The sequence below is a fragment of the Ictalurus punctatus genome, chromosome 4 (assembly GCF_001660625.3).
Source record: "Ictalurus punctatus breed USDA103 chromosome 4, Coco_2.0, whole genome shotgun sequence".
NCBI lineage: Eukaryota > Metazoa > Chordata > Actinopteri > Siluriformes > Ictaluridae > Ictalurus > Ictalurus punctatus.
The window spans coordinates 29,323,620-29,338,713 of NC_071284.1; the positions used below are offsets into that span (position 1 = coordinate 29,323,620).

The 15,094-nt window shown below is 41.0% G+C and overlaps 1 protein-coding gene across 3 annotated transcripts in view; it reads right to left on the reverse strand.

The window, feature by feature from the left end:
* Nucleotides 1-15,094, reverse strand: part of LOC108264789 (protein jagged-1b) — a 59,251-nt gene that overhangs the window by 19,214 nt on the left and 24,943 nt on the right. For all 3 annotated transcript variants that reach the window (XM_017466656.3, XM_053678133.1, XM_053678134.1), the window contains one exon: nucleotides 1,566-1,623. In XM_017466656.3, the coding sequence (XP_017322145.3) occupies nucleotides 1,566-1,623 (58 nt within the window). The remainder of the gene's footprint in view (nucleotides 1-1,565; nucleotides 1,624-15,094) is intronic.

Sequence of the window (15,094 nt, forward strand, 5' to 3'; positions counted from 1 at the left end):
AGATTCGTGAAAGACGTGATGAAAGAGACGCAGTTATCAGGTTTAACCGAGTGTAAAATGTAATGATTTTTCATTATCGGGTGTCCACGTGTTCATGGACGGACAATGGAACTGGCAGTGAATTAAAGAGCGAGTCAAAGTCACGGTGGATAAAGAGCTCTTCCTTCATACGCTGTCTCAGTTACACACACACAAAAGTTTTCAAGGACGTAATGGGCCAAGGCGAAGCAAGCCTGTAGACGAGTCAGACACGCAGCAGTGTTATAATCCCGATCTGACTGGGGAAATCAGAGTCTGAGGCAAACGCTGAGGCTAAACTCACTTCATATATAAGCCTCACATATGGAGGCAGACTTTCTGTACCACCTGGAGGGTGTAAGCGCGAGGGATAGAACAGACGAGAATGACTTCCAAGATAATGGGAATGAGGGATTAGGAAAGAGGAGAAACATGCAGAGAGAGAGAAAAATAGAACACGTGGAATTATGAATAGAGAGAAAGCGAGAGAGTGATAAAAATTGTGTGTGTGTGTGTGTGAGAGAGAGAGAGAGAGTGTGTGGTGTGTAATGGGGGGGTGAGTGTGTTTGAAAGTATGTATGTCTATTACTGTTTGAATGTGAGTGTGTGTGTGTGTGTGTGTGTGTGTGTGTGGTGTGTAATGGGGGGGTGAGTGTGTTTGAAAGTATGTATGTCTATTATTGTTTGAGTGTGTGCGTGTGTGTGTGCGTGTGTGTGCGTGTGTGCAGTGCAGTGCAGTGCAGTTTGGTTCCCATCCTGTCATTTTCTCTCATCAGCAGTCATTACACACAGAGCAAAAGAGGGCACAGAACCAGAGAGCCGGCGGCCAATAGAAGAAAAAAAAAGGACGACAAGAATGCATACACCAGTGTGTGTGTCTGAATCTAGTGTGTGTGTCTCCAACCAGTGTGTGTTTGTGTGTATGTGTGTGTCTGTCTGCATATTTGTGTAATTGTTTCGTGCTTTATTTATTATAACAAAATAACAACTGGACATTTTTGCCGTGTGGTGTGTGTGCATTATTTATATATTTATGAAGTATTTTGCATGTGTGTGTGTGTGAGAGAGAGAGAGACCGTGTGTGTGTGTGAGAGAGACCGTGTGTGCGTGCGTGTGTGTGTGCGTGCGTGTGTGTGAGAATGTGCAAGAGAGTGAGTGAATCTGTTTAAGTTTTTGTGTGTATGTGTGTATTTAGAATACAGCAGTGTTGTTTCTGTCATGGAGCTTTACTTTAATTATACAGGAACAAAAAAACAATCAAAAGCAGCACAGGAAATGAAACAGTCTCAAAGAGTGGCCTTGATGTACTGATGTACTCTCTCTCTCTGTCTCTCTATCTCTGTCTCTCTCTCTCTCTCCCCCAGATATGTCTTTCTGTTCACGTTCCCTCTCCATTTGTATTTTGTTGTATTGTATTTATTCAGTATACTCACTGATACATAATGTATGCTGCAACATGCAAGCACAGCATTTGTTTATCTCTATCGTTCTCCCTCACACACACACACACACACGCACACCTACAAATCTTAAAAATCATATTTTACCTGGCTCTGACGTTTCATTGTCATGGTCAAAGGCCTCGATCACCAAGGAGAAGGATTTCTGAACAGAAAAAAAAAAAACAGAGAAGAAAGAATACTTTAATTGTGCCCACGTTATAACTACATTATGATCGCAGCACAGGTTTATGTATGAACATATCTGACTGTTTAAAAATAAAGGTACTGTAAATACATCCTGTTATCTGTATTTATAGGAGTTTTTAATAATTAGATAGATAGATAGATAGATAGATACATAAATATAACATCGCAGCCAATCTGGCTATACTTCACATACTACGTATATACTGCTGTAATACTGAGTATCAGTATCTGAGCTGATCCCGTGTTGTGACACTGGATCAGAAAATACGACACATTCACTGACATATTTCCCGCATGTGATGTTTGACCACAATTTCACATGAACACAGGATACAAAATGAACGCAGGACACTGCCATCACCTGATATTTTGGCAACAGAGCCTAGCAGAGAAGCGCTAACTATAGAATTGAGTATTTGGGTGCGTCTCAACCAGCTCCCTAGTTCAGTAGTCAGTGCACTGATCAGGGAGTCGGCCATTTTAAGGGCTGTTTCGATCGCAAAATCCTTCCAGACAGTGCATTATAATGTTCGCTGCTTAAAAAATCCCGCAATGCATCGCAAAAATCAGGGAGCGTCAGTGCTGGAAATGACGTCATACTTTCTGAAGCCTGTCAGCGCTAAAAAGAAATGAAGGACGCTTAGCTGACTTCGTCTACAAATGTGAGTAGCTTGCTATCGATGATTTCTTACATTAGCGATGTTTTATCTTCATTTGATGTTCTATATACGGTTTGTTTGAGTCTAACGACTTTTAAGTGTTTCATTCATTTCAGATCTACTAGATAGCCTGCTCGAAGTACCATGACAGAAACGCATGTGATTAAGCTAACAAATTTACATGACATGTGAATGTCGGAAAGATATCGGTCCTGCCTGTTGGTGATAAACGCCAGTGGTGAAGTTTTACAACGCGAGTACTTAGTCATGTCACTAGACATTGAGGCATCAGTGTCCCAATGCGTAGTGATCCAGGGTCCTTACCAGTGCCCGAACTCGTGTACACGATTTACTGATTCCCGATCTAGGGAACTAGGGAGCTGATTGAGACACACCTTTTGTCAATACTCAGAGATCTAATAATGTAAGAAATGCGAGATTGAGATTCATGATCTTATAATGTAAACGTCCGCCGATAACACGCTGCCTTAATTCGCGATATTTCCATGTACTCTCATTGATATTAGGCAGCATGAGAGGACTACTGAGGTTCAACACTTCTGCACCAGATCTCAACCACACTCAGCTGTCTAGTACGCAACAAAGTAAGAAAAATCTTATTCGGTAAATAATCAACTCATATATCAATTAGCAAGTCTATGCTAATCAGAATATTTGAAATAAAAATGTAATAGCTCTATGACGGTACACAGGAAGGATTCATTCTATTAAGCAAGCATGTGGAATTTTGCATGAATGCGTGCATGACACTTTTGTTCCCCCTAAATTCATTTCCAGACTGAATCTAAAATCTTTGTCTTGAAATTCACTCATGAAAATTGAACCGTGCGTAATCCCTGATGAAGTGTCAGCACCCTGATTCAGCCATGTAGAACAAGCAGCACTCAATATTGGGCAAATGGAGAGATAAAACACAAATAGCTTTGATTTGGTGTGTGTGTGTGTGTGTGAGAGAGAGAGAGAGAGAGAGAGTAGAGAGAGAGAGAGCATCATAAATGAATTATTCAAACCCATACTCTCCTTCTCCAGAGAAGCAAAGAGAGAAAGCCTGCATCTGCCATGCAAATAAGGCAGCAGTAGTTTTCTAACCGGCAGTGTGGATGTGCCGTCACGCTGCCTCTCATGTACCCAGTGTCAACTGGAGGATGGAGGGATGGAGGCAGTAAAGGGCAAAAGAACCAGCCTGGAGTGCAAGCCCAGTGCAAAGTGAACGTTCGCTCACAAATGAATCAAGAAGATGAATGTGGAGCATGCTGTAGTATTTCTGTTACTGGTTATCAGCGCTACTTCCCAATGTTAATTCCAATCTGTATTTTGTAGCTCTACGTCATTGTTTCATTTATATAGCAACACCATGCAAATGAACTGACTCACAACCTAACACACACACACTAACACACACACACAATAGCCCACCTCATGAGCATCATTAAATAAACAGCCAGGAACAAAGACTAGTTTCTCTTTCTCTCTGTCTCTCTCTCTGTCACACACACACACATGCAAACATCAACATCTGTGATTATGTACAGAGTGCCTTGTCCAGCTCTCTGTCTGCAATGTCTCTGAACTCAGCACTTGGTGGACATGAGTGGAGATGGAGAAGTGGTGGCTCAGTGGTGAAAGGTCAGGAGTTCAAGCCCCAGCACTGCCAAGCTACCACTATTGGGCCTTTGGGCAAGGCCCTTAACCCTTAACTGCTCAGTTGTATGAATGAGATAAATGTAAGTCAATCTGGACAAGGGCATCTGCCAAATGCCATGCCACATGAAAATGTGCTGAAAACAGTGTAACACTTAAGGATTTCCGACATTACCCACAATGCTGTTTGACTAAGTTATCCCAGTGGGATTTAGCCCTTACTTTATTTACATCTAAAGAACACTGAGGAGGTTACGTCCTTCAGTCTTTCCAGCTCTCTCACCTCCTCATCTGCCATAAATGTAAATATAGATCGCTACCTAGCCAAGATGAATCTCTGCCATAACTCAGCGCAAGCTACACTGCATTCTGGAAATCTGAGTGCTGACACCACTACGTCTGTGCTCAATTTCTCATTAATATGAGATCCTCCAGTAGTGGGGGTTCAAATCCCGTCTCCGCCCTGTGTGCACGGAGCTTTCATATTGTCCCTGTGCTTTGGGGATTTCCTCACAGTACTCCAGTTTTCTCCCCGAGTCGAAAGAGACTGATTGGCATTTCCAAATTGTCCGTAGTGTGTGAGTGTGTGTGATTGTGCCCTGTGATGAGTTGGCACTCTGTCCAGGGTGTCCCCTGCCTGGAATAGGCTCCAGGCTCTCCCACGACCCTGTATAGGATAAGCGGTATAGAAAATGGATGTATGGATGGATGGTGAGTGAGAAAAGAAGCTCTTTATATGAATTTATTTGCAATGAATTCAACAAAATGTCTCTCATTTAGTTTCTGATCAATTTTGCATGAGATATGATTCCATTTAAGGGCAAGTAGTCATAGTGCTATCACTCGCACTCTACTATATTTCTTGACCTCTCTCTATCTCTCTATCTCTCACACACACACGTTCTGGGATCATAAGACAGTATGGATATGAAAGTGATAAACAGTACATGGGATCATATTAAACTCTGGAATCTAGAGGACATCAATCAGGAGAAAGTGTCATAACACCTCAGCTGGCAAGACTTCACCTTTTGTCTATGGGTTTTATTAGAAACAAACCCCCAGCACCCACCCACACACACACACACACACACACACACACACACACACACACACACACACATGGAGTAAGATCTCGGGATAAGCTGAAACCCACGTAATAAATGCGTTTAAAGCAGGGAGTGCCAAAAAAGCTCCATATTTCATTCTGAAACTAGGAAGCACTAATTTACGCAAAAAAACGAAATCATATTAAAATTGCAATCTTAAAACTCAGTGCAATTCAATTCAAGAACAGTGTTACTTTCGATTCTACAGTATTTGTGTGCAACTGCATAAAAATCTGCACAACCCCTGCACAAAACAAAGCACCACTAACCATTTGTCCACTGTGACCAATCAGAATAAATGCTGTATCACATTCTCTCATATGCACCCGAAGTGCAGTGAGTGTACTGATGAAAAAGGGGAGAAACAATGTTGGAAATCTGTGAGTGAATTTTTAAAGCACTCAAACATTGTGAGAAAGGACAGATTTGCACTAAATAAACGTTTAATATTACAGTGAAGGAATTAAGTATTGAACGCGTCACCATTTTTTTCAGTAAATATATTTCCAATGAGGCTATTCACATGAAATTTTCACCAGACATCAGTGTTAACTCAAGAAATGTGGAAATATAAAGAATTCACAACATTAAAAACCATAAATGAAGTTATGTGTAATGAAGTGGAATGACACGGGGAAAAAAGTATTGAACATGTTAACTGAAATTTATTTAATACTTAGTGGAGAAGCCTTTGTTAGTAATGACAGCTTCAAGACGCTTCCTGAGAGGACAAAATGTCACAGAGTTTCACAAATGTCAAAGATGACACTTCTCCACTTTGGCAGATGCCCTTGTTCCGAGTGACTTACATTTATCTCATTCATACACCTGAGCAGTTAAGGGTTAAGGGCCTTGTCCAAGGTAGTGGTAGCTTGGCAGTGCTGGGACTTGAACTCCTGACCTTTCACCACTAAGCCACCACTTCTCCATCTCCACTCATGTCCACCAAGTGCTGAGTTCAGAGACATTGCAGACAGAGAGCTGGACAAGGCACTCTGTACATAATCACAGATGTTGATGTTTGCAGGTGTGTGTGTGTGTCATACTACACACCATGTTTGGAGAAGAAATGGCACTGCACATCACCCTAAAAACACAATACCAACAGTGAAGTTTGGTACCAAGTTTAGCATCATGGTGTGGGGCTGTTTTTCATCACATGGTACTGACACACTTCATATAATTGAAGGAACGATGAATGGAGCCTTTTACCAGGAGATTCTTGAGAAGAATCTGCTGCCATCCACCAGGATGATGAATATGAGATGTGGGTGGAGCTTCCAGCAGGACAACCATCCAAATCATACAGCAAAGGAAACTCTCATTCAGTTTCAGAGAAAAAAATTAAGGTGTTAGAATGGCCCAGTCAATCACCTGATTTGAATCCAATTGAACAAGATTTAAAGACAATATGTTTAGAAGAACGGGCCAAAATCACACCTGAATACTGCGGCCCATTAATTTCTTCCTACAGGAAGTGTCTTGAAGCCGTCATTACAAACAAAGCCCTCTCCACTAAGTATTAAATACATTTCAGTTAACGTGTTCAATACTTTTTTCCCCGTGTCATTCCTCTTCATTACACATAACTTCATTTATGGACTTTAATGTTGTGAATTCTTTATATTTCCAGATTTCTTGAGTTAATACTGATGTCTGGTGAAAATTTCATGTGAATGGCCTCATTGGAAATATATTTACTGAAAAAAATGGTGACACGTCCAATACTTAATTCCCCATCTCTATGTACTGAATACTGATATGGCTTAATCAAGACCAATTTTCCCTCATAAATTTATGAGCTTATGAGTTGTTACTATCTAAAGAGAATCATTTCTATGACTAATTATTTAACAAGCTGCTACTATTGGTCAAATGGGAGGCAGTGACGGCTTGGCAGTTAAGGCTCTGGGTTACTGATCAGAAGATTGGGGGTTCAAGCCCCAGCACTGCCTGGCTGCCACTGTTGGGCCCTTGAGCAAGGCCCTTAACCCTCTCTCATGGCTGACCCTGTGCTCTGACCCACACTTCCCGGCTTGCTGGGATATGCGAAGACAAGAATTTCACTGTGCTGTAATGTATATGTGACAAATAATGACTCATTATCAACATTGCCGGTTTCCGTTTAACACGCTGCACTCTTGGCACCTTAATATGACTGATATCCAATAGCAGTTGTTTTGTTTTGGGTTTGTTTTGGTCAGGATTAACAGGATTATATTAAATCAGTAATTCAAGTAATGCAAATGAGCTACAATTCATAATTCACATTCAGTAATCCAATTACTACTGAGGGAAGGGTTAGCTCAGCTGTTAAAACCCTGCTAGTAGTGTGAGTTCAAATCCGAGCATAGCAAGAGACACGGTGACTTGGACAACGTACTGAATCCTGAACTCTTCAACTGTTTAGCTCAATGTGAGGATTTTACTCTCACTGGTGTGTAAGTTAATTATAATAATAGTAATAATAGTAATAATATTAACGTTCAAATACATGCAGCATTTAAACTTTTACATGCAGCATCTGAATCAGTTTTTTTTTTTTTTTTGTATATAATAATATACATGTCCTCATCGTCATGCTGATGAGGACATGACCTAACCTGTATGGCTATTTAGCCTACTCACACAGAAAACAGGATTACCCTGAACAAGAGTAGATGAGCCTATTGAAATTCACAAAAGACAGACTTAGGCGAGACCCTCTGAAGCACAATCAAGAGTGTGTATGTGTATATGTGTGTGTGTGTTTGGTAAGGAGGTCATCGTGTATAGAATATGCTCTGTGGCTTTTTGGCTTGTGTTTAAGCACAGGGACATACCGACGGAAGTGATGAGGAAGCGAGAGTGTCTAAAGCAAAGTCACACACACACACACAGTTACATCAGTCATGGCCCAGTTCCAGATCTTCATCGTCCACCTTTCCGGTCCTCTATTTTCTGTCTGTGTGTAATGCCATGTCAGCATGCAGAAGCAAATGATTCAAGAATGAAAAAAGGGTGTATGTGGAACACTGTTTATCTATGTATCTCTCTCTCTCACACACACACACGCACACACACACAGTCAGAGGATGGGTGTATGAGCAGACACTCCCACGTCATGGGTCAAATTCATAAACTTGCAAAATCCTGTAACTCTTTAGCAACCACATCCTGGCTCTGTGTGAACAACTCTGTTAAACTGTGATGCAAAACTCACCCATAAAAACACACCAGCATTTTTTCAACCTAATCTTTATCATCCATCCATTTTCCATACCGCTTATCCTACACAGGGTCACAGGGAGCCTGGAGCCTATCCCAGGGAACTCGGAGCACAAGGCAGGGGACACCCTGGACGGGGTGCGAACCCGTCACACAATCACACACCCATTCACACGTTAACTTTGAAATGCCGATCTGTCTACAAAGCATGTCTTTGGACTGGGGGAGAAAACCGGAGTACCCGGAGAAAACCCCTGAAGCACAGGGAGAACATGCAAACTACAACGGACAAGAATTCCGACACTTTCTCAGGTACGTACAATGAAGAAAAAAACCCCCAAGTGACTCGAACCTCGCTGATAACAAAAACCTCTCAGAGTTGTTGCTGGGGAGTGAATAAACATTCCAAGAAAGCTACTTTTGTAGATCGCTTTCATGCAATCGTTAGTTCAAGTTTGGAAATCTGTATAATTTGTCTAATTATTTTTCAGTGGGAAGTATTAGTGATTCGCTTCGAAGTAAACACGGACATGACCAGTTGCTCTTTTTTGCCAGATAGTGCATGGATACCAGAATCGCTTGTTATTATGTTTATTACTCTACTGTTGGATTAAGTTACATAAAACTACATCAGAACGCTTTCTCTGAGACTTTCCCTGTCGAAGTTTGCGATTATTTTACTGCACATTTGCATTATAAGCGTGTCCTAAACTACAAGACCAGTATCGTAGGGTTAATGTATATATATATATATATATATATATATATATATATATATATATATATATATATATATATATAATATCTTTTTACAAACCATGATGTACTGTATCAGATCAAGGAAGAACCCAAACCAAATAATTCTACTAACAGGAAATCGACGTCAATGTGCAAGCGCAGATATAGGCAGAGAAAATTAGGAATGTTGAACATTTCTATCATTGCATTATTGAGGCATGTAACACCACTTCTGACATCGTTAGCCGCATGTTTATACACTGGTTCTTACACTGACGTTTGTATAATCAGAAAAATGGTAGAGATATGGAGCAAGTTCTGTAAATAATAGCTTTTATTTTGGTATTTCGTCTAATTCTGGACTTACGGGACACCATAAGTATAGAGTCACACATTTGAAACAATTATTGACAGAATTCAGAATTCAACGACCCAGACTGTTATTATACAAATTACTGTGTTTTTTTCACTACAGGGAAACATGTCCTTGTCTGTGCTAATCACACGTAGGCTACAGATAACGATTCAGTTGAAAAGCACTCGAGTATTCCTTTAAAAAGCGCCTATTATGGTTTTGAAACGTGTCGAATTTTGTTTTAAAGCTCTCATACGATAGATTTACATGCATCCGAGGTCATAATTTAAACTGCAGCATTACCTTTTTTCTCCCAGTGTCACAAACGACTCATTAAATGATCTGTTCTAAAGGATTCATTCTAAACACCTCCTTTCAGAGACCATACTCTGCTCTGATTGGTCAGACGTCCCAGTCTGTCGTGATTGGTCTACCGCTGTCAGCGAGCAGCCGATGAAGACCAGAGGCGGGGCTTTTTGTTACAAACCTGCATAGTTTAGTACAGGAAGTAAAGTCTGGAATCACCAACGACTCGTTTCAGCTGTTCAGAATCGGTTCCTTCTTTTGGGGGTCGATCATTCAGTTTGTCGTGCGCTTTGATTTTTGAAACTTTGCAGACTTTTTACATTCACAAACAACTAAATAACACACTACATGAAAGGGAATATTTGTTAAACCATAAAAGGTGCACTTTAAAGTACATCCTGTTTACAGCCATTTGTTTAGTTGTCAGTCTTGACAAGAAGACAGTATAGTAACACACAACATTACATAGTGAAACACACTGTGTGCAAATGCAGGTAGGACAATTCAAGTAATATTACTGTCAGGTCCGTGTCAGTGCACAGCCTAGCTAATGTCCTAGAGGAGCACAACATGTCTTCACAGCAAATAAAACCATCTGAATGCTGATCATTCTTGTCTGAACCTTCTGGGAAAAATGGAGGCATGTGTGGATGTGTACTGTATCGCTCTCTCTGTATGTGTGTGTGTGTGTGTGTGTGTGTGTGTGTGTGTCTAACAGGGTTAATCCAGTATACTCTGGTCTGAGTTCTTTCCCACAGGGATCAGGAAGGCTTCTGTGACGTATGCCTGTCTGACTGGATGTCTGTGCCCCAGTGTCCTAATCTTTCTCACACACCCCACCCACATGGACATACACACACATCCCAAAAATACACAGCCAAATTAAGAAGAAAGGCAAACATTCACAGATGCAGGAAGATTACACTGTAAACAACAGCAACGGTTAAAAAAACACACTGGCAGAGATAAGATCAGAGACACGGTCTTGACTTTTTATTTTTATTTTTTTTTTACTATTTGGGACAATGATATCAGCAGTGATGACAAAGCACGGACTTATGTGGTGCCTTAACATCCATAACAGTGTATATATGTGTGTGTGTGGATGTTTGTCTATCTGCAGAGATGATAAATGCTGCGTTACACCTACAGCATCAGCTTAAAATGCATGCTGGATTCCGTCTAGCTGCAGAAATGATTAATGCTGTGTTACTTCTACAAAAACAGATGGACTTAAAATGCTTATCCAGCATCCATGATGCTGCTGTTTACACACAGCCAGTGTCACGGGAGTCATGTGCATCGACTTCAGTCTTGAAACGACTTGAGCTCCGACTATTTATAACTACTTATGATGTAAGAGAAAACAGACACTTGTCTCACGGACCTTCCTCAACGCTAAACGTGGAAATAAAGATGTAGGAAAACACCGTATGTCTTTCATGAATCGATTAAAGATTGGAAATCCGTCGTGGTATAAGAGGAACAAAGCACTACAGGGTGGAATAAAATACTCTGCTTCGTGTCGAGCCACATCGCACTAGCGCTTGATGGAATATTTTCCTATATAGGATCATGTTTTATACCTTACACAAGCAGCAGCCGTTGTGGTCGTCGTTTCAGTGTGTTCATCCTGTGCAGTAATTACCTGCTAGAGGACACTCGTTTATTAACTAGCATGAGAATGTTTTAAAAGCAGCCTGAGGATATGTGGGTGCATGTTGCCGCTACTCTTTTGGGAAGCCGGTTGTCTCGGACACAAAAAACGAGCACGTGAAGAATGGAAGGAATATAGCAAAACAGCCATGTATCACACAAATTAGTTTCCCATTCGCCAGCCTCCCACCTCGCTATGCTTTCATTTGACGAACAAGACTTGTGTTTACATCTGTCTCGCCATGGCTGAGTTTGTAGAAGGAACTAGTCCGTTCTGTTCTCCACTTTCTCTTCCTCTCCAGTGTCAAATGATCTCTTACGGTGTTGGATTGCGTCCAGCTCGACTTATATAAGCGCTCAAGGTGTTTATGTAACACTACGAATTTCGCCGGGTGCCATTTATTTCCATCTATATCGACGGCTACGTTTGCACTACAAGAATGTTCAATTCAAATTTACTGCTAGAATTAGATTAGCGATATTAACACGATCTTTTTAACGTGCCCGATCGTTTTCGCTTTTAATGTACGTACGTCGTACGACGTGGGTCGACTGCAAGGGACAGAAAAATCAATCCGAGGCTGAGGAGGTGAAAAAGAAGGCCAGCATTTTAAACATGGTTTTAGGTGGCGATGGAGAGAAAGGCTGCGTCCGGGACTAGCTGTTACAGTGAATCTGAGTTGAACGGACGTAAAACTCTGTGGTGTCCAGCCTTCTTAACAACATCACTGCATTACGCCAAAGGCGAGACAGCGACGGAATACCTCAACTGGCTGTAGTGTAGACACCAAAAGAGTGATTAAGACTGTAGGAAATCATTGAGAAGTATGCATTATATTATAACACAAAGACGATTAGACTTAAACAACTCCCTAGCAACAAAATATTACAACTCCAATTCCAAAAAAGTTGGGACGCTGTGTAAAATGTAAATAAAAACAGAACGCGATCATTTGCAAATCTCATAAAACCCCATATGTTATTCACAGTAGAACATACAGAAACAGAATTAAAGCAGGTAAAGGGAGGGCGTCTCTTCATGGCACGGGTTTTGTCGCTGTCGTCTGCGCCGAATATTTTTAGAGCCATCATACAAAATTGCCTAAAGTATAACATAAACTACTGTGAATTGTCGATGTTATGCGTCGTTACTATACAGTTGAGGTCACAACTGTTTGCATACTCCTTAATAATAATAATAATAATAATAATAATAATAATAATAATAATAATGGCATTTTGGTTTTTCATTTAGTTGTGTCCTGAATAAACTATTTCACATAACACATGTTCACATATAGTCCACAAGACACAATAATAACTGAATTTACACACATGAACCAGTTCAAAAGTTTACACACGCTTGATTCTTAATACTGTGTGTTGTTACCTGGATGATAAATGACTGTTTTTATGTTTTCTGATAGATGTTTGTCCTGAGCAGTTAAACTGCCCACTGTTCTTCAGAAAAATTCTCCAGGTCCTGCACATTCTTTGCTTTTCCAGCATCTTCTACTTATAAACTTTTGAACATTGTAAATTGTTGTTATTTTGTTTAAAGAGTTTCATTTAGTGCTGCCTTCAGAAGCTACGTAAGATATTTACATGTTTCCCAGAAGACAAAATGATAAAAATTTGTTATGATCCCTGTTATAATTATTATTAATATATTATTTTAAATTATTATTAACATTTTGTAGATTCTGCAAGGCGTATGTAAACTTATGACCTCAACTGTAGAAACCGATGTGGATATGCAAGTAAACATGGGTTAAACATGGATTAGGGTTAACCCTAACCCTAACCCTATCTACGTTCCAGAATAGCTATCCTGCGTCTGAATCCGGCATTTCCTGTAGTGCCATTGGGACACGTTGCAAATAAAGTAACCGACTGATTTGGGAAGACATTAAGAGATAGAGAGCTCTTTAAGAAACGACAATGATAGCGGCACCTCTTGAATCTTTACGGAATTCTAGCTGATTATTTCTCATACACTTCATTGAGATTAATGAGTTCATCATCCCTTGTACTGACTTTTTCGAATATAAGCATAACAATAGTATAATAATACACGTACAAGTCACTGTCCTGCTGCTTGACCAACTTTCTCTTGAGATTCAAATCATGAACAGATGTCCTGCTGCCTTCGTAGGTGTGTAGCGAGCGAGGTTTGTAGTGCTGCTCGTATATTTTATTGCAGCATTGCAGGTTTTGCATGTAGCAGAGTGCTGAGAGCTTTTTTTCAAGACTTCTTGCTGAGGGTTTGTAGAATCGGAAGTTTTGATTTAATACATAGACACTCAACGCTCTCTCTTTCTCTCATTCTCTCTCCCTCCCTCTCTGTCTCTCACATGCATACTGGGGAGTGTGCATCAATATTCAATGGCAAAATCACAACCTATACAGTCTAATCAACGACCAATTTTTCTTTCCACCCCTATTTACATCCCTGGTGTGAACATATCCTCACTTCAAATTTGGCCTCAGACTCAGAGGAATTCTAATCACTTGTGGTAAAATACTTCATTTTCTGACTTAGGCTTGTTCTCATTTTGAGTGATGTCTCTCTGTGTCTCTGCCTGGCAGGGGTACTGGGAGGAGGATATCCCGGCTAAGCTGGGCTGTACAAACATCTCGTTCCAACAGGAAGAACTCCCTGCCCACAGACAGGAATTTCCCCATCTCTCTCTCTCTCTAGCTTTTTTTCTGCTGCTTTTCCCTTACATACACTCTCTGACATTGCATCTCACTTGCCCCCCCCCCCCCCCCCCCCCCCCCCCGCCTCCATGAGCACCGCCACATGGTTTCACACACACAACCACATTTGTCACGCTATGCTGCATACACATGTTATATTCTGCCTTCCTGCATCTCTCTCTCTCTCTCTCTCTCTCTCTCTCTCCCTCACTGTCTGGTCAGCTTCTGTAAACAAACGCCGTTCACTTTCAGTACATGTTCACCCCTCCATCATGTCACGAACACATGCCCAAATAGTGCATATACACACTCAAGGCACGTAGAGTCCATTAAAGCAACAGATGTGTGATTATCGCCAGCCTCACTCGCGTCAAAGATTGCGAGTCCACTAAAACATCACTACGGTCATTTACGAGCATGTGTGCACATGCGCTCGCGATTTAATCAGCACCGTAATAATTACAGTTTCCCATTCTGTCTCACACACACATACCTGGCAGGGTAGATGTTGCCATAGCAGCGGTGGCATTCCACCTAATCATTATGGTCGTACGAGGGGGCATCGGCGCGGCAACAAGGTAACAAGCATCAAGTGTGTGATGAGAGCGAGAAGGCGAGGAAAAAAATGCGAGTAGGAGATTCAATTATTTCAGCACTTACGTTTCAGAACAATGCCTCATTGCATATTCTACTTACACACCCACATGAAAACATACATGGATAAAGACAAAATCTCTCCAACAATAGTCATGCATTACCGTGTGAAATATGAAACACACGTGACTTGAGCTGAACTCTGTCCTCCGGCGTCCCTTCTCCTACCCTGAATGATCACCATTTTGCCCTTTTCTTTTATTTTCTAACGCTTTTGTTTTCTTTCTTTCAGGCCATGATTACAGAAGGCCTCTCCTTACTCCCTCTCTCTCTATGCTTTTATCCTGTGCCCCCTCCCTCCCTCACCGATAGTCAAATTCTTCCTGGCTTAATTGGTCCGACAAAGGTATGCGATTTCAGGACTCTAAAAACAACACCAGC